General features: G+C 41.3%; 1 protein-coding gene across 1 annotated transcript in view; it reads right to left on the reverse strand.

Annotated features, from left to right (window-relative positions):
- The window catches only part of SERPINB5 (serpin family B member 5), a 97,005-nt gene extending 77,927 nt beyond the window's left edge, over positions 1-19,078 (reverse strand). Inside the window, exons 1-2 of the mRNA XM_073550165.1 lie at positions 18,947-19,078; positions 8,621-8,791 (exon numbers count right to left, since the gene is read on the reverse strand). Coding sequence (XP_073406266.1) covers positions 8,621-8,788 — 168 coding nt within the window. The 5' untranslated portion in view covers positions 8,789-8,791; positions 18,947-19,078. The remainder of the gene's footprint in view (positions 1-8,620; positions 8,792-18,946) is intronic.
- Between the last annotated feature and the right edge of the window lie 2,662 nt (positions 19,079-21,740).

Genomic DNA, 21,740 nt, shown 5'->3' on the forward strand with positions numbered 1-21,740 from the left:
GAAAAGGACGTAATAAAAGATACTCCCTGTCACACTCTGTAATTAATCATGGTTGCCTGCTTCAAGTGCTTCCTTTCAGTGTTAGAGCAAGTTCCTAGCATGCAGATGGAGGAGGAAATTGTTGTAGTGGAGCCACAAAAGTGAGTTTTAACACTGACTGCTATGAACCTGACCAGCTCCATGAGTTAGATCAGATGAGGGAATGAACCTCACAGTACAGAGCAGCAGCTCCACAGGTACTGGATGTTACCAAATATGTATTTACATCACTTTAAGTAACTTGATGGAGTTGCTCCCCTCCCTGGTTAATTTTTATTGTCTCTCTTCTGGAGTACACCGCTGCTATGCCTCCTGGCTTCCTGCTTATTGTGGGGCGGTGCACTCCGGAGGATTGACAGTTCGGAGCAGCGGCATGGTTTCTCACCACTGACCTTAATTATCTAGTCTATTATCTATTATTCTGCAATCAGAGTCAGTTTGGCCTCCACAGCACCAGAGGATGGGATCTGAAGCTTTCCAGATCGACCCAGAGATCTGCTCCGCATTAGGGCAGCAGTTACAGACTGAATAGGAGGCAGTTTGCATGTATGCTCTCCTTGCCTATAACCCTGATCACCTCTATCTACCTTGGCAAAGGTGAAGTTTAACATAAGTAACAAGCAGTACATGATAAAATTACAAATACTTACATTATTTAGAATAGAGAGATAATTAGGGGCGTTACTGATTTTTACAACCACTTTGAAATTTTACAGATTCCATTTCCCAATACAAGTACAGATTTTGTACATTATCTTCCTTCCAACTTACAGCTTGCTGACAAGATCAGTAAAGCCTCATTTAGATATCCATGTTACACGAACTTGTAATATCCCTTTTTTCACGGACACAACCTGTCCATGTTTTTTCACACACTATGTGTCCATACAAAACACATGGTTACAGCTTCTATTCAAGTAAATGTTAATCATAGACAACACACCGATAGTGCAAAGATGTCATCCATCTGCTGTCCGTGGTTTTCTGGGACCCCTAGACTTGTATTGCATCCGTGTGCCATTGTTTGTGGTCTGAACTTAAAATTGCAAAGGATTGGAGAAGCTTTGCAATTTATTTATTTATTCATTCATGAAAAACACTGATGGCAAAAACAAGCACACGGACCATTCACTGATGACACACTGATGGCAAAAATGGACACACTGGTGACTACTGCACCATTTTTTTCACAAACGTGTTTAAATGCGAATGTGTGAATGCGGTTTAGTGTTTGATTCTAATGTATCGTGTCTCGATATCTAGAGTATACAGACAGTGGGTATCAGTTATGTCCAATGAGTATATGCATGGCAGGTCTGAGCATATCAGGACTGTGTATACATGTCAGTGTGCAAAATCTGTATATTCGTGTGCAGAGTGTGCCTAGACAGTATGCATGTACCATATTTTTCAGACTATAAGACGCACTTTTTCCCCAAACATTTTGGGGGAAAATGGGGGCAAGTTTTAAAGTCGTAATATACTTACAACTGTGTTGCGGCAGCAGGAGTCGGGCGATTCTGTGGCAGTCCCGTGCTACAGGGCGATGATCACACTCCCTTCCCAGGCTGGTACAGCAGGTTCTCTTCTCTGTGGTGCAAGGGCTGCAGGCGCATTTTGTGAGAGCCCAGAGGCCCCGCACATCCATTGCTGTGATGTGGTGGCCTCCGGGAAAATGGCCGTCGGGGGTGACGCATGCTCAGATTGAGATCTCAGCAACAAGATCTTGTCTCCCGAGATTTCAGGACGAGATCTTGTTGCCGAGATCTCAATCAGCACAGCCACAGAGCACCGCCGAACTTGCCGCACCAGCCTGGGATGGGATTTCCCGGAGGTCATCGTATCACAGCAATGGATATACGGGGGCTCCGGTCTTTCAGAAAATTTCGGCGGAGCCCGCACACCTTTAACACCGCCAAACCTCCCGCACCAGTCTGGGTTGGGAGTCATATCACCAGCCCACCAAGCATCCCCTGTGACCACGCTTCACACGCTCTGCCGATCCCCGCGGTAAGCTGAATTTGGACTGTAAGACGGACCCCCATTTGACATATTAATTTTTTTTCCCTTGTTTCCTTCTGAAAATTTGGGGTGTGTCTTATGGTCTGGTACATCTTATAGTCCGAAAAATACAGTACGCAGAATGTGTACAGTATATTGGTGTGTAGTGTGTTTAGAAGTGTACGCATTTATCTAAAGTGTGCATACAAATGTGCATAGTGTGTTTGAAGCATATGTACAGTAGATATATGGAGTGTGTGACTAGAGTGTATGCAGATGTGCAGAGTGTGTATACAAGTGTGTCTGAATGGTGTTTAATTCTTTGTCATTTAATATTAGCTGTCGGGTAAATGATTCAACAGTTGCCAGCTATCAAACTGCAATTCAGGAAGGGAAGGGTGCATTTTGATGCCATTTCCTTGGGCACTTAGGCCAGGTTCACATTGCATTAACCCAGCTCGTTCAACGCATAGCGTTGATGGGCTGCGTTAACTGTATAGCATAACGCAATCCCGTTATGTTATACCCGCTAGCGCAGATGATTCATCTGTGCTAGCGGTGACGGAGCCTCAGATGCCGCAGCTCCCGTCCGAGGCTCCGTCACTGAATGATGGCACATTGTGAACGCATGCCGCTTTACGGCATGCGTCGCGATGCGCCCGACAATGGGGGTCAATGGCAGCGATAACGGACTGCGTTACACTGCGGTGTAACACAGTCCGTCTAACCGACTGCCATAACGCAATGTGATCCCGGCCTTAAAGAGCTTATAATCACTGTGGTGAAGGTCCAGAGAATTGAGCACACCATTGTCTTATTTTGCTTTAATTATTGTATTGTTAAAGTTGTTACTTATGACTTGTGTTTTGAAACTGTTAAACTGTAAAGCGCTGCGGAATATGTTGGTGCTATATAAATAAAGATTATTATTATTATTGTCAGCAGTTGATATACAGTAAGAGCAATGTTGGTCAGTGAGCAGATGAAGTGGCTGGGCTTTTTAGGTCAGAGCTTCTTCTTGCTGGGTGCTTAGAAGAGTGGTGTTTAAGTTGTGTGGATCAAGGGGAAGCTGCTCAGACTGTGTTGTGTGGATGGAGGGGATCAGACCGTGGAGGGGAGGCATTTCGGATCCACACAGCATACACTGCTCAACTACTTTACTTTGAATTGTAAAGGATGAAATTCACTGTGAAAATCCTCAGGACAAATTTACATGCTATGGATGTAAAATTATATTGCAATGTACACTGAGTAATTCTTATTTTTTGCTTTTATTTTATATCGACACGCCGCACAATCATAGTTGATGACACCTGTTTTAGTCTAAGAACCAGTAGTCGGCCTTAGGTTTTGGCTGCCATTCCACATATAGATCTGCTTTTTCTAGCATACTTCATCAATATATATTTACTTATAGGAACATTCTTTTTTAACACATCCAATTGTGGAACTAATTATTTTTCCAAGGTCTATTGATTAAAATGTACTTTGTTCATGGGAAAACAATTCTAAAATAAATACAAAAGCTAACAATAAAGGTGCCAAAAGAAAGGAGCACATAAAAATGAATTAAGCCCTTAAACCATAAAGACTTCCAAACAAATTCATACATATAAGTAACTGAAAACCACTGAGAGGAATATATATATACACACCACATTAGCAACTACAGGTACATTTTTACAATGCTGAGTGATAAAACTGAACAATTGATCAGAATTATAACTGCTGAAATTTCTGCATGTCAGGTTAAGGCCTCATTCAGACATCGGTGTTTTTTCATACAGTTGTGGCCAAAAGTATTGACACCCCTGCAATTCTGTCAGATAATACTCAGTTTCTTCCTGAAAATTACTGCAAACACAAATTCTTTGGTATTATTATCGTCATTTCATTTGTCTTAAATGAAAAAACACAAAAGAGAATGAAGCAAAAAGCAAAACATTGATCATTTCACACAAAACTCCAAAAATGGGCCAGACAAAAGTATTGGCGCACTCAGCCTAATACTTGGTTGCACAACCTTTAGCCAAAATAACTGCGACCAACCGCTTCCGGTAACCATCAATGAGTTTCTTACAATGCTCTGCTGGAATTTTAGACAATTCTTCTTTGGCAAACTGCTCCAGGTCGCTGATATTTGAAGGGTGCTTTCTCCAAACTGCCATTTTTAGATCTCTCCACAGGTGTTCTATGGGATTCAGGTCTGGACTCATTGCTGGCCACCTTACAAGTCTCCAGTGCTTTCTCTCAAACCATTTTCTACTGCTTTTTGAAGTGTGTTTTGGGTCATTGTCCTGCTGGAAGACCCATGACCTCTGAAGGAGACCCAGCTTTCTCACACTGGGCCCTACATTATGCTGCAAAATTTGTTGGTAGTCTTCAGACTTCATAATGCCATGCACAAGGTCAAGCAGTCCAGTGCCAGAGGCAGCAAAGCAACCCCAAAACATCAGAGAACCTCCACCATGTTTGACTGTAGGGACCGTGTTCTTTTCTTTGAATGCCTCTTTTTTACTCCTGTAAACTCTATGTTGATGCCTTTGCCCAAAAAGCTCTACTTTTGTCTCATCTGACCAGAGAATATTCTTCCAAAACGTTTTAGGCTTTTTCAGGTAAGTTTTGGCAAACTCCAGCCTGGCTTTTTTATGTCTCAGGGTAAGAAGTGGGGTCTTCCTGAGTCTCCTACCATACAGTCCCTTTTCATTCAGATGCCGATGGATAGTACGGGTTGACACTGTTGTACCCTCGGACTGCAGGGCAGCTTTAACTTGTTTGGATGTTAGTCGAGGTACTTTATCCAACATCCGCACAATCTTGCGTTGAAATCTCTTGTCAATTTTTCCTTTCTGTCCACATCTAGGGAGGTTAGCCACAGTGCCATGGGCTTTAAACTTTTTGATGACACTGCGCACGGAAGACACAGGAACATTCTGGTCTTTGGAGATGGACTTGTAGCCTTGAAATTGCTCATGCTTCCTCACAATTTGGTTTCTCAAGTCCTCAGACAGTTCTTTGGTCTTCTTTCTTTTCTCTATGCTCAATGTGGTACACACAAGGACACAGGACAGAGGTTGAGTCAACTTTAATCCATGTCAGCCGGCTGCAAGTGTGATTTAGTTATTGCCAACACCTGTTAGGTGCCACAGGTAAGTTACAGGTGCTGTTAATTACACAAATTAGAGAAGCATCACATGATTTTTCGAACAGTGCCAATACTTTTGTCCACCCTCTTTTTTATGTTCGGTGTGGAATTATATCCAATTTGGCTTTAGGACAATTCTTTTTGTGTTTTTTTCATTTAAGACAAATTAAATGAAGATAATACCAAAGAATTTGCATTTGCAATCATTTTCAGGAAGAAACTAAGTATTATCTGACAGAATTGCAGGGGTGTCAATACTTTTGGCCACAACTGTATACACCAAAAAATTTGACAAGTGTCATCATTGTTTTGAATCTAAATGTCATCACCAGTGTTTGGTCCATGTGTCAGTTTTTACCAACAGTGTTTCTTCAGTGATTTTCACATATGACAAATGCATATATTATAAAGCTTCTCCTATTCATTGCACTGTTAATCATGGGCAACACACGGATTGTACAAATATGTCATCCATCTGCTGTCTGTAATTTACATGGACCAATAAACTTACATTGATACTTTTTATCCTTGATGCCAGTAAAAACAGACATGTCTCTGTGATTGTTACACAGACCCATGGTCAGTATAAAAAATGCCACTCGTGAACAGCCCCATAGGCTACAATGGGCACGTTGTTCTGTCCAAGGAGCTCACAGCTAGAGCAGTTATATAAAAAAAAAATTTTCTGAATGAAGCCTAAATTATTTGTTAATGACAGAGTGACTGATGGATGAGAAAAACAAGAAACCAAGTAATAAATTAGAACATAAATAAGATAATCTGTATAACAAACATATCACAACCTGACGTGAGGGAACAATATATTCCTAATAATCCTTTTGTTATGACCTCAGCCTACATGGGTTTTCCATCAATTTAGATTTATCGCCTAGGAATACTAGAACAGGGGTAAAAAGTTATTACATTGAATAGAGTGGTGGTCTAGCAAGTGTCTTGCTGCACCATTTAGTGTCTACGCGGCTAATGAAAAGTCAGCACAACCCTCTTAATGAGTAGATGGCATTTGGAACAAGAACAATTTCCAAACTTTTGACAAGACAAGAACATTTTTTTAACCCACAATATGAAAGTAAGGTTAATGATATAACTTTTATTGCAAAATATTCAGTTTTACTCTAATTAGTTGATACAAAAATAAATATATTCCACATTAATAACTGCTACATGTAGTATTTTGCAGGAGCTCCATAATTTTAAGGACAGCACCAAGTCTTCTAGGCATTGAATGAACAAGTTGTCAACATATCACTACATTTTTTTTCATCCTGCAGGAACAATTTATGTTAGAATCTGGATGCTGGATGGAGAGTGATGCTCAATTTGCTTCTTCAAAATTCTCTATAGGTGTTGGGTTCAGATCAGGAGACATACTTGGACACTGAATCATTTTCACACTGTTCTACTTCAGAAATACAACGTTGTCTGTAGATGTGTGTTTTGGAGCATTGTTCTGTTGTAAAAGTGTATGTCCACCATATTTCACACTAGGCACAATGCAGTTTTTTGTACTCCTCACCTTTGCAATGCCATACAGTCTTGAAACCATACGTTCCCAAAACATTTACCTTATATACTCGAGTATAAGCCGACTTGAGTATAAGCCGAGGCACCTAATTTTGCCACGAAAAACTGGATAAGCGTATTGACTCAAGTATGCATGGCTCCTCCGTCCCTGTCTATGCATGGCTCCCCCGTCCCTGTTGTTGTATGCATGACTCCCCAATCCTTGTCGCTGTATGCATGGCTCCCCATCCCTGTATGCATGGCTCCGCAGTCCCTGTTGTTGTATGCATATTTCATATTAAAAAAAAAAAACATCCTACTCACCTTCTTGCGCGCCCTGATGCATCTCGTTCCGGCACCAGCAGATCTTTCTCTGCAGAGCGATCATGTGGCCCAACTCATTAAGGTAATAAACATTCCCTCCATGCCTATGGGAGTGGAGAGGTGTGTATATTCATTACCTTAATGAGCAGGGCCATGTGATCGCTAGGTACAGGAAGAGCTGCTGACGCCGGGACCAGCGAGCTGCTGCGAGGACGCCGGGACCAAAGAGATGCTGCCAGGGCATGCAGGAGGGTGAATAGGATGTCTTCCGGATGCCGGCAGCTGCCATTGTTACTGTGCGTGCTGTAAGAGAAATTAATATTCATTTCTCTTTAGCAGTGGGCACAGTGACACCTGCAGCCGCCGCCTCCTGCCTATCTCACCCGCTGCTCCACCGCTCCCCCTCCCCGGCCGGCCGTCTGGGACAATTGACTCGTGTATAAGCCAAGGGGAGCGTATTCAGCACAAAAAAATGTGCTGAAAAACTTGGCTTATACGTGAGTATATACAGTTTCTTGTTCTCAGCACTAATGAATATAGAATCCTGTAGTTTTCACATGTTTTCAACTTGTCCCATGGCAAATTGTAGGTGGGCTTTTAGTGCGTGGCCTTTAGAAAAGGCTTCCCTCTGCAGTGTACCCCATACTGTGTGTCACAGGAAACACTCAAGTCAGTTTGGCTTTCTACTTCTTTAGCTGACTGCAGTGAACTTGTTTATCAATTCTTAGCGACACATTGCAACATGTATTTAGAAAAATTGATTTAGAAAATGCATGGTACCTAAAGTGAAACATGTTTTTGGTAGTGTCCAAATGAGGAGCTGCATGATTGCTGCTGGTGTCGGGGAGTTACATCTCATTAATGGTATCATGAATTAATAAATGTACTGCTCTATACTGAAAGAAAAGATGCTACATCACTCTGTGTCCTTGGTAAATTTACACATTTCCAACTTTGCAATGGTTCAAAACACATCTGTTGCAAGTCTGAAGAACAGGGTGAAAGTGAATAATTGACCAAATATGTATTTTGATCTGAAACCAACTGAAACACCTATGGGGTATTCTGAAGAAACAAGTTGAGCATCACTCTCCATCCATCATACAGGCTCTAAAGGAGGTCGCTCTTGAATTAAGGATGTTGCAATACGTCACCAACTTGTTCATTCGATGCATTGAAGATTTGGTGCTGTTCATAAAAATCATGGAGGTCATACAAAATACTACATGTAGATGTTCTTGATATGAGATGTATTTACTTTTACATCAACTAATTTGAGTAATGCTGAAGATTTTGTAATGAAAGTTTTATTATTAACCCCTACTTTCATGTTATGGTTTGAATAAAATGATCTGTGAAACTCAATCTTGTCAAAATTTTGTGAGATATTGTTTAAGATCTTACTTTTCAAAGGGGGTGTACTCATTTATGCTAAGCACAGGCAGAACAATGATAAATGTATATTTTGGTAAACAACACTGGTTTAGAGCTTTTGTCTGTTTCAAAAGCCCATCAATGCAGTGAATTATAAAGTTCATAATAAAGACTCCATACAAAGAGACATGTATAATAATTTATTTCACCTACTTTTTCTATTTCTGTTGCAGTATTTCCTTTTGCTCCTTTAAAAGCTAAAGCCAAAGTAGATGAAATACATAATGGCGAGAAGATAAAATTTTCAGTCTTACACTTTTCATTTAACTTGTGGAAAATGTCGACGGCCAAGGCTGCGTTTGCTAGACGAAAAGCATCCATTATCTGAAACACAAAATAGAGCATGAAAATAGTGCATGATAGTATATACAGTAAAGCATCATAAGAAGTTATCTAATATGAGCAATTTGTGGAATATCCTTAGGACCATTACCAAACAGACCAAAAAAGAATACCTTTATTTATCAGAGTGAATAGGTGAGGTGGGGTGCATATGCAGGGTGAGCACTTTACATTCATGTCTATTTGAGTTACAAAAAGCAAAGAGAATGTTCATAGTTACATGCAACCAATGATAGATAGTCTTCTCTCATGGTGAAATAGTAGTCACCATCAGGCACGCATATCAATTAACTATCTCAGATGTAAACTCCAGTTTAAGATAAGACGGTGATGTGCTGAAAAAGTATCATCCATTCTAATGCAGAAGTTTTAGGCTGTGTACCCACGTTGCGGATTTTATGCGTTTTTGCCACGTTTTTCGCAGCGAAAACACTGCAAAAACACATACAGAACCCGCCATATGCATTCCTATGGCATTCCGCACATGCTGTGCTAATGCTGGTTTTTTTTCCGCGGCGGAATCACATCGCGGCAAAAAACGCAGCATGCTCATTCTTTTTGCAGAATTGTGACGATTCCGCACCCATAGGAATGCATTGATCCACTTACTTTCCGCATACCCAGAAAGGTTATCAAAATTAGGTCTATTTACTCTCGAAAAGAGAAAACTTAGGGGAGACTTAATATATATGTACAAGTATATCAGCGGGCAATACAGAGATCTCTCCAATGAACTGTTTGTACCAAGGACTGTGACAAGAACAAGGGGGCATTCTCTTTGTTTGGAGGAAAGACAATTTCTGCACCAGCATAGAAGAGGGTTCTTCATGGTAAGAGCAGTGAGGCTCTGGAATTCTCTTCCTGAGGAAGTGGTGATGGCCAACTCACTGAATAAATTTAAGAAAGGAATGGATGCTTTTCTTGTGAGTAACAGTATAGAAGGTTACGAATAACATAATATTATAGGTATATGGTTGACCCAGCTTAGGGGAAGGAATTTTTTTTCCCTATGGAGAAAATTGATTCTACTCTGTGGGTTTTTTGCCTTCCCCAGGATCAACAATGCAGAACAGCTGCACTAAAAATAGGCTGAACTAGATGGACATAAGGTCTTCCTTCAGCCTTCAAAACTATGTTACTATGTGGCTATGCCCACTATGCGTAAAGTGAGTGGATCATGTGCGGATGGTACCAACGGTGTGGAGGAGAGGAGACTCTCCTGCAGGCGCTGGGTACCATATCCCTGTAAAAAAAAAAAAAAAATCGGGTTATATTCACCTTCCGGCATCCCATGCAGCCTTACCGATGCTCCCTCCAACTCCCGTTTCCAGTAATGCCTTGTGGCAAGGACCTGTGATGAAGCAGCGGTCTCGCGAGACCGCTACAGTGTCGCGAGACCGCTACGTCATGAAAGGTCTCGCAAGGCATCGCTGGGAACAGGAGCATCGCGAGGATCGGGAGCGCTGCGCGGGATGTCGGAAGGTGAGAATAACACAATTTTTTATTTTTTTTAATTATTTTTAACATTCTATCTTTTACTATTGATGCCGCATAGGCAGCCTCAATAGTAAAAAGTTGGTCACACTAGTCAAACACTATGTTTTGACGAGTGTGACCAACCTTTCAATCACATTCCAAGTGATGCTTCAAATCGCTTGGAAAGAGCTTGAATTCCGCACGCGAAAATCGCGGGAAAAACGCTTGTTTTCTGCAGGAAAACGCATGCGAATTCACATGCGTTTTCCTGCGGCGGGTGTTGCGGAAATGCTGAGGGAATTTCCGCAGCATCTCTGCAATGTGGGTACATAGCCTGAATGAATGCCTTAGCATTTACACTATTTTCAAAGTGAAAAAACACAGCACTTTGTCACATCCAGTATGGCCATATCTGTGAGACATAGTCACTATCTTTTGATAACGTTCATAAGTCTAGGACAGATTGTAGAGGTCTCCTTTCCCCTAAATATGGCAAACCCATATGAGTAATTGAACTTTCCTTGGAATATTGAACATAATTCAAATATTATGACTACTGGCACTACTGTTTCATTGCTACTTAAAGAGGACCTTTCACCAAATTTTGCATGTTGAATGGAACACACGTTGTTTTAGTGGCCGCAGAGCAAAATAACACATTTATTTTGCCTCTCCAATGCAGACATATTGGCAATCAAAGTATTTTGCAAAAAAATAAGTTAACTTTTCTAAAATACAAGTGACTTTTTTCAGAGAGTTTTCAGTGGGGTTGTCTACTCCCAGCTCTTTCTAATCATTCACAAGTTTACATCAGAAGATCAAGGCTGTCTGACACTATGCAATACATTACACACACTAAGAAACCTGCTCTTAGTTATTGTGGGAGTTTGATTATCTTTCTCCAGTGTGTTGCTGCTTGCTTATGATTGGTCAGTGTCATACATGGAGAAAAATTACACGCCCCCAGTGAAAACTAGCAGATCAAACCCATGTGGACGTAACAAAAGTTAACTCATTATGTGCCAAATACTTTGATTGCAAATATCTCCACTATGGAAAGGCATCCTATGTTCAGTTCAACATAAAAATGTTTTGGTGGAAGGTAATTTTTAATGAAATACCATTATGTAGTGTGGTGTAATGACCCCTGTGTCCGCTAGGGGGTGCTGTGTGGATGTCCCAAGAGAGAGGACGAGTGGCAGAATCCTGAAGGACTGTTATGTATCTCAAGGTGGGTGGCATTGAGATGGAGACTGATGTGTGTGTTGATCAGCAGTGATATTGCTGAAGTGCTGTGTCAATGTGTCAGGGAGAAGTCTCCAGATAGCTGGGGAGACGGACGTCTCAATTACCTACAAACCCACCCAGGGGGTGTGTTTGAGAGCCTTGTGATAAAGTGTGTGAATGGTTCAAGGACCTGTGATGAGGTCATAGCCATGTGACCCGGTGGGCATGGCTACGGACCGTATAAGGTGGCTAGGGTAGGTCACATGTGGTGAATGCTGGGACCCGGTTGGTCCAGTGTGGAAGGTCCCGCTGAGATGGCTGGCTAACAGCCTGTGAAGTGGCTGTGAGTAATGGCGACGTGTGCCTGTTAGTTCCCTGGAGGGAATGAACGTGTGCAGTATGGTGAAGCAGCATGAGGAAACCCTGACAGGGTGAGATAACTTGGTGGCTAGAAAGCCTGCGCATTGAACAGTGCATAACTTGTATGACTACAGGATAACAGAGCTGAACTCTGTAATGGACGCTATGCTGACTATATGCTGTTTCTTGTTGCTTTGGTGGTTTATGATGCTGAATAAACTGAAGGGACTATGATTGTTTTATGAAAAACCCGTGCCGGGTCTGGTTTTTGTGGCTGCAAGCGAGTGATCCCCAATGTGAATGACAGCGCTACCTCACAGTAGTTATATAAAATTAGTCATGAATTGTGATCATTGTGGAAAGAACCTAAAATTCTTATTGAAAACTCAAACAATGGGAACATTTACAAAACAGCATGTAGATGTCTTTATGATATAATGCAATAGTTGTATAAATTCAAATACAAAAATATGCTATTATTTTGTTATACAGAGCTAAGCATCAGAGAAAATATGCAGGAATTATATAGATTAGACTTTATAAATATGTTTCAATCTCTAACAATAGGACTCAATTTGACACCTGGATACATGATTCATTACATGGACACAGTTCACACCTTCACAAAAAGGTCTCCAGATGTCTAATAGAACACTTCCAGTTCACACATCTACAAGAAGATCTTTAGATGTCTAATAGAACGCTTCCATCTCATCTACATGTATAACAAAAACCTTAATTTGATTTCCTTGGCCTATCTCTAGCAAGCATCATCTCATGTTCTTGTATAATTCCTATATAAATGTTGACATCTCTTCTTCTAATTTCTGTGGTTAGCCAATAAAGGTATCACTACTTCAATACTTTTCTCACTTTTTTGGGGACATAAGTATTTACATATAAATTAGACTTGAGAGGACTTGAGTACAGTTATTTTTCTATGAAGTCCCCTTCAGATCATTTAGGACATTTGGAAGAATCATTTTCTAGAGATGAAAAAGTTACACACACTTACTCACGTATACACACACACACACGTACACACACACACACACGTACTCGCATACACACACGTACTCGCATACACACACACACACGTACACACACACACGTATTCGCATACACACACACATACTCACATACACACACACGTACTCACATACACACACACACGTACTCACACACGTACTCGCATACACACACACACGTACTCACATACACACACACGTACTCATACACACACACACATGTACTCACATACACACACACACACACACACGTACTTAAATATACACACACACATGTACTCACATCTCCAGCACAGGCCGCAAACCACCCTCTTTCCTGCCGGCTGTGTCTTCACGGAGGTGGGTGGCCAGGCATCTGCGGGACACACACACACGTACACACACACACACACACATGTACACACACACGTACACACACCCCAAACACACACTTCCATCCAGATGCGATAGCATCGGGCACACCTCTAGTTCTCCAATAAACAGCTTTTAATGTCTTAATATTGTAATTCAGCTGCTAGTAATGTTTGTCGGCCTATATTGCTGACTCTGCAGTTATAGACCTAATTTTTCCTCTCTAACCAGTTGTTCAATAATGTCAGCCAAGCTTTAGTTTTGCATTTTGCTTAAGTGTGCAATAAAATGTTTAATTAACTTTTAAATGGCCGACTGACATGTAGATTCTCACCAACCTTACCATGCTCCTCTTTACCCTACCTTTGCTTAGATATATGGCTGCTTTTAAAAGGGGTTGTTTTATCAAGTTATGGATGAATGTACCCTGCTTGGAACCCTTCTCAATTTGCCAGAATATGAAGCATATAAAAGCACCTTTCAATCTGGTGGATTAAGCCCATTCATGTGTTAATGGACCATTTATTTGTATTGCTAACATTTAGTTTCACATTTTCCCTACAGTAGTAAAGGCAGTGCATGGATAGTCAGAGCTTTACCTGGCAATAACACCTATTTACTGTGGATCTCTGAAGCCAAGTCTTTGTCTTAACCTCTATTAACAGTTTTGGGGTAATGTATCACAGTTGGCAAACCTTAAAGGGGTTGTCCACTACTAGGACAACCCCTTCTTAATCTGAATGTTTGCCGCCATGAAAATAAAAACACTTATACTCACCTCCAGTGACAGCGCTGTTCCAGCGATGTCAGTACTCGCGTTCCTGGGGCTCTCTTGTGGTTGATATGACACGAGTCCTGTGCCCAATCAGCGCTGGTGTCACTGTTCCCACCTTGAGACGTTTACATAATCAAGAGGACGTGAAAGCTTCATCTGGCCTCTCACTTCCTTTTTATTATTAATACATCCGAAGACAAAGACAGTGATGCCAGCGCTGATTGGTCACAGGGCTTATGTGTCATAACAATTGCACAAGAGCCCCAGGAACGTGAATACTGACACTACTGGAACAGCGCTGTCACTGGAGAGGAGTATAAGTGTTTTGTTTTCAAACATTCAGATCGAGAAGGAGTTGTCCTAATAGTGGATAACCCCCTTAAAGAGTTTGTCCTCCACTTGACAAACAGTTCCTAAAGTTGTCACCAGGTCAAAAGTGGCCAGTTTTTGCTCTTATTTTATATTCACTGCACTACTGAATATTCAGATTTTTGTTTCTCAATCCACAAAATGGTTCCAGAGATAAGGGGCTTCTTGTTTATTTCTAATTTTCATGGTCTTTACAATGGGGCATTGTTACAGAATAGCAAAGACAATCTAAAGGCACAACACCAGAGAATCCAGTGACCAACACAGCCTTTAGACCACTAGGTCTTTTTTAAATGCTATAGTCCCCTATATAAATAAAAAATAAATGAAATAATTTGAAAAGCTAAATATTCACTTCTTGGAAAGGTGCCTTTCCAGCAATGTCAGTAGTGTCTCTAGGCACTCATGTCCTGACTGTTTGTCCCCCGGCCAGCTGATAGTGCTGTTTCCCGGGTCCCCCCAGCGGCAGTTCGCTGCTCGGCACACCCCGGTAACCTTTTGTTTCTTTAATGATATATCTAATGTATATTTTTTTGACTGACATTGCCTAACAGACTTCCCCTGATGAAGCTGCACTGGCAGCAATACTCGTGGGGCTTCCCACACACCCTCTGTCCCTTGGTTGACTGCTCATCATGGTATACTATGACTGCACGGCCTGACTACTGGACGGCACCTGACGGTGATACTGTTATTATAACATATTATTAATATACTGTCTCCCTAACCACCTGCTTGTTCTTTCTAGCTTTACTTCTTAATAAATGGATATTTCACTATACACTCACTGGCCACTTTATTAGGTACACCATGCTAGTAAGGGGTTGGACCCCCTTTTGCCTTCAGAACTGCCTCAATTCTTCGTGGCAGAGATTCAACAAGGTGCTGGAAGCATTCCTCAGAGATTTTGGACCATATTGACATGATGGCATCACACAGTTGGCGCAGATTTGTCGGCTGCACATCCCTGATGCGAATCTCCCGTTCCACCACATCCCAAAGATGCTCTATTGGATTGAGATCTGGTGACTGAGGAGGCCATTTGAGTACAGTAAACTCATTGTCATGTTCAAGAAACCAATCTGAGATGATTCGAGCTTTATGACATGGCGCATTATCCTGCTGAAAGTAGCCATCAGATGTTGGGTACATTGTGGTCATAAAGGGATGGACATGGTCAGCAACAATACTCAGGTAGGCTGTGGCGTTGCAACGATGCTCAATTGGTACCAAGGGGCCCAAAGAGTGCCCAGAAAAAATTCCCCACACCATGACACCACCACCACCAGCCTGAACCGTTGATACAAGGCAGGATGGATCCATGCTTTCATGTTGTTTACGCCAAATTCTGACCCTACCATCCGAATGTCGCAGCAGAAATCGAGACTCATCAGACCAGGCAACGTTTTTCCAATCTTCTACTGTCCAATTTCGATGAGCTTGTGCAAATTGTAGCCTCAGTTTCCTGTTCTTAGCTGAGAGGAGTGGTACCCAGTGTGGTCTTCTGCTGCTGTAGCCCATCTGCCTCAAAGTTCGACGCACTGTGCGTTCAGAGATGCTCTTCTGCCTACCTTGGTTGTAACGGGTGGCAATTTGAGTCACTGTTGCCTTTCTATCAGCTCGAACCAGTCTGCCCATTCTCCTCTGACCTCTGGCATCAACATGGCATTTCCGGCCACAGAACTGCCGCTCACTGGATTTTTTTTCTTTTTCGGACCATTCTCTGTAAACCCTAGAGATGGTTGTGCGTGAAAATCCCAGTAGATCAGCAGTTTCTGAAATTCTCAGACCAGCCCTTCTGGCACCAACAATCATGCCACGTTCAAAGGCACTCAAATCACCTTTCTTCCCCATACTGATGCTCGGTTTGAACTGCAGGAGATTGTCTTGACCATGTCTACATGCCTAAATGCACTGAGTTGCCGCCATGTGATTGGCTGATTAGAAATTAAGTCTTAACACACAGTTGGACAGGTGTACCTAATAAAGTGGCCAGTGAGTGTAGGTTCTGTGCCCTTTCGTGTGGTTTATTTGATGCCACCAGTATTCATTAGGGCACCTTCCCATTACATCATCCCTCTCATACATGCATGTGCTGTAGGGGGTTTGCTTATCAGGTACCTTTTGATTATATTTGGTCTTTATACCAGTCTTGGGGATGCCCAATTCTGGTTTGTGCTTATATATTTGTGCCTCAGGTGTCGTGTATAGACTCTGCTAATTATTTCTCTCTTGACAGGCTTTTCTGGGGGTCAATATTTGCTGACTGTATATTTATTTCTTTATGTCATGATTATATACACATTTTGCCAGCCAGGCCCAAGTGGACACAGGGATGTTGTATTGTTGTTTTCCAGTTTTAAAAATGGTTTTACTTATCGTATGTCTTATTTTGATGTCAATAAAATTGTCACTCACTTGTACCTACCAGGTGTGCGCATCCCAGGTGTGCAGTGGGCTTTTTTTCCTCCCCTTTTCTTTGACTGATAGGCACTCATGTGACATTGTTATGTCACATGAACATTGCAGCCTAATAGTAGCTGCAGATGGGCTGTAGCTTTCACAGTCCCATCAGAATTCCATCTGATGGAAGGCTGCAACCTTTTTCTACTGCTGATACACTGCAGCACTCACATTACTTAACAACATCACTTGCCACAGAAACAGAAGTGGCATTGCTGAAACACTGCTGGTCTAGGAGATGAGTATATGTTGTTTCAATATTTATATGGGGGGACTATGGCACTTAAAGGGAATCTGCCACTGGAAGTTGGCGGCTTATGTAAATGGCCTGTGTCCGGTCTGATGGGCGGTGTTTCTTCTTTTTTTTCTCCACCCCATCCGTGGCCCCCATCCGCGATCTTTTCCAGAATTCTAGTAGTTCTACTCCATAGTTTGCGCGTGCGCAAAGCAATCTTGCTTTGCGCACGCGCAGTATGCTTTGCCCAACTTCGGGCAAAGCTGAAAATCATTACTGCGTATGCGCCGGTACACTATGTCCCGGAACACAGCAAAATACTTCCGGGACATAGTGTACCGGCGCATGCGCAGTAATGATTTTCGGCTTTGCCCGCAGTTGGGCAAAGCATACTGCGCGTGCGCGAGGCAAGATTGCTTTGCGCACACGCAAACTATGGAGTAGAACTACTAGAATTCTGGAAAAGATCGCAGACGGGGGCCATGGATGGAGTGGAGAAAAAAAGAAGAAACACCACCCATCGGACCGGACACAGGCCATTTACATAGTCCGCCAACTTCCGGTGACAGATTCCCTTTAAATGGAATCTGCCCCCAGGTTTTTGCTAACTCATCTGAGGGCAGCATGATGTAGGAAGAGACCCAGAATCGAACACTGTATCACTTAGTTTACTGGGTGCAGTGGCTCTGACACAGAGTTCTTAGATGTAGCACGCAGCAGAGGTGAGAGAGCTAACTCCGCCCATACCAGGCTCTTTATGTACATTGTCTATAGATCTTGAGCTGCTTGAGGGGGGATGTTGGGTTAGCATGCATGGGCTGCTGCAGCTGCTGTAGTCCAACAATGACAATCACCAGGTGATAAAACCTTCAGTGTAAGTAAACAACAACACACAGCCTGACATGTGACACATCATTGAAATCTGTGTTTGAACCACCTTCCTCATGCTATCCTCAGAATTCATAGAAAAAGCCTGCTGACAGATTCCCTATTAACAAGGGGTTGTCTAATGGTGGGAAATCCCTTTAACTATATTAATTGCTAGTTAGGTAAAACTTGCTAAGTTTGCAAACACATTACAAAGAAATAAAGTAAATTCCTTTATCCATATTTGTTTCAGTGGCCCTGTCAAAGAGATGCATGGATCTTTTATGTGCAGCCTGACAGTCCTACTTTCTGTGGTGGTTCAGGCGAGGGAAAGATTCTGTAATATATCTCTATATAGTGAAATAAATAGGGTGAAGCAAGACAACCACTAGTAAGACTTGTGTCATTTTGATTGGCACAAGAACACTATATCCACAATCTTTTGTATTTTTATTTAGATTGCACCGTATTGTTGGAAAAAGGCACAATTCTTTGTTACACTGGCATATATTCTGGGTTTACCCTACCAAGTAAACATGATTTTATCTCACTTACGACTCATGATACTTAATGAATATCTGCAAAACTGTTGCTGGATACATCAATTTCAGGGATCCTCCCTGTAGATTTTAGTTAATGATTAATTCAAGCTAGTGGTCTGCAGTCCAAAATTTGTAAAATCCAGTATTACAAATTGCGTAAAGGTAGATGAAATATATGAAAAATTAGCAAATTGTTACATGTTCACATCCTCATAGAGTTATTTCTTAATATGAAGTGTTAAGAATTAAAATCAATTGCATCTGTATTATGAAAGAAAATTTCACGTGCCTTCATCATCCATTCAAAAGTTCAATTACTTGTCTGTGCAACTTTTGTTTGTATAGTGCGTGTGTGTATATATATATATATATATATATATACACAAATATATATTTGCATAGATACAGTATATGGTATAAGCATATATATTGAAGATAGCTTACCTGACTTTATTCAATTGAGAGTAGTCTCCAGAAAGAGCTTTGTAGTCCTGCTGCTGTCCTGAAGAGCTGGATAATCTGTACTTGTACTAGAACACAGGGTACACACCCACTAACATAAGTGAAGGCATGTATGAGTCAGTTCTCTTCGCTCACAAAAAAAATGATAAGTATTGGCAGCATTTACTAAATGGACTCGGGCAGTTATTCAGTGAGACTGCAGTGCTACAAAGAGGAACATGCTTCTGCAAGAATATTGCTGCCTGGCAGTTCTCTTGTGAAATCCAACATTCTGCAAGCATTCATTCAATTCGTAGTATAATTTCAATATTCTATAATAAAAGATGCATTATGCAAGACTTTTTTTGTGGAGTGATGGGTTCCAAACTTACTCTAGATGTAGGAGAGGACTTGCACTCTGAAGACTTTAAAGTAAAACCAAATTAAGGAACACTGTAAAAACGGAATGTATTTAAAAATATCACACAATTTTATGTATATGAGTTAGGTGCAGAAATATTTGGACAGTGACCGAATATTTGTGATTTTAGCTGTGCATGCCATTATTTTAGATTAAAAGTGAAACGACTGAGATGCAATTTATGTGTGGACTTTTAGGTGTAATTAAACGGGTTGAACAAAATTATCCTGTGAAACGTTACACTTAAGTGGATGCTATGAAGGGGTTTCTCTTGACCATGAAAAAGGATTCTGCAATCTTCCACCACTGTTGTCTTCTGTGGATGTTCAGGCCTTTTGAAATCCCATGTCACCAATGCATTCTGTTTTTTTGCTCAATATAGCAAAGTGTTGATTTAACCACGCCTAACATTTCTGCTATTTTTCTGATTATGTTCTTCCTTTCTTTTCAGCGTAATGAAGGTTCAGAGCTTCTTTTAATCGCATGTTGTGGGTTCATAGCAACAGCTTTCAAATGCAAATGCCACACCTGGATTCAGCTCCAAACATTTTACCTCTTAATTGATGATGGAATGATGAGGTAATAGCCCATGCCACCCATTAAAGAGCTTTTGAGATAATTGTCCAATTACTTTTGGTCCCTTTAAAAAGAGTTCATAACTTCATATTTTAGCTTATTTACAAATATTAGCATTTGATGTTAAGGGTACAGGTTGCTAACAAGTCCTTTCAATAATCTGAACTTGCAGTCACGTATTACTTTCATTTACCCCCTTGACAACTAGTAAGACAGTAAGAAAAAATAGGAAGCAGATGAAGATGAATATGGCAGCAAAATCAGTTGTACAAAAAGGTTTTTCTAGTAAGTAAACACTAAGACACAAGTTCTGCAAATGAACTTCAGATACAAAAAGATAAATATTTTGTAACTTTTTTGCAAAGTCATTTTATTTTTTTTATTTTAGATTTTTCAGTGCCTGGCAAAAGTATTCATACTCCTTCAACTTTTCAAATTTTTTTCATATAGCACCCACAAACTTAAATGCATTTTATTGGGATTTTATGTGCTATACCAACACAAAGTAGCAAGTATTTGTGAAGTGTAAAGGAAATGATACATGGTTTTCTAATTTAAAAAAATGAATAAATCTGAAAATTGTGACATGCATTTGTATTCGGTATTGCTGTGGTTTGGTACCCTTAATTAAATTCCTGAGAGACCAATTGGATCCATAATGCACATTATAGTAAACTTAAGTCCTCCTGTGTGTAATTTATTCTCAGAACAAGTACAGTATAGCTTTTCTGTGAAGGCATCAGAGGTTTTTTTGAGAACAGTTGGCATCAAACAGAATCATGAAAGCTAAGGAAGACACCAGACAGGTCAGGGATAAAGTTGTAAGGATGTCATGTTTTGGACAGGGTTAATGCCCTGCCCTCTCAGGCTTAATTGTTGTTGCCTCTTTTTGGATCTGGGAGGGATATTTATACCCATGCTGGACTAGGGTTCTCTGTCAGTTATACTCCCGCCCTCGGCTGCGTTAACCCCTTAACGACCACCGATACACCTTTTAACAGCGGTAGTTAAAGGTGCTTAAACGGCAGCGCCATTAACGACGCTGTGGAAAAAGTAAATAGCGCCCCCCAGAGTCAGAATTTCTCCAGGGTCTCGGTTGCTGGGGGTAGCCAAGACCCCAGAGAACATGATTCGGGTCAGTATTTACCGACCCCGGTGTTGCGATCGCCGTTATTAACCATACTCTCCTCTGATGTGATCGCACATCAGAGGGAAGAGAAATAGAGTCCCCGGGTCCCCCGTACCTCATGGAGTCCCCCCATCCTCCCATGGCTCCTGCAGCTCCCGGCATCTTCTTCCTATAAAGAAAATGGCATGCGCCAGCAGATTCCATTAATTCATTCCAGGTGCATTTTGATCACTGTGATAAACCATATCACAGGATCAAAATAAATAAATAAATAAATAAAACCCCCCTTTATCACCTCCTAAGTTAGGGGAAAAATAATAAAATAAAAAATATATATTTATTTCCATTTTTCCATTAGGGTTACAATTGGGCTAAAGTGAGTTGGGCTAAAGTTACGGTTAGGGTTGGGATTAGAGTTTGGGTTGGGATTAGGGTTAGGATTAGGGTTATGGTTGGGATTAGGGTTAGGATTAGGGTTACGGTTGGGATTAGGGTTAGGGTTTGGATTAGGGTTATGGTTGGGATTAGGGTTAGGGTTGGGACTAGGGTTAGGGTTGGGATTAAGGTTGGGATTAGGGTTAGGGTTGGGATTAGCGTTAGAGTTGGGATTAGATTTAGATTGTGAGCCCCATCGGGGACAGTGATGATAATGTGTGCAAATGTAAAGCGCT

The sequence above is a fragment of the Dendrobates tinctorius genome, unplaced genomic scaffold (assembly GCF_039654945.1).
Source record: "Dendrobates tinctorius isolate UK_male_01 unplaced genomic scaffold, ASM3965494v1 ptg000163l, whole genome shotgun sequence".
NCBI lineage: Eukaryota > Metazoa > Chordata > Amphibia > Anura > Dendrobatidae > Dendrobates > Dendrobates tinctorius.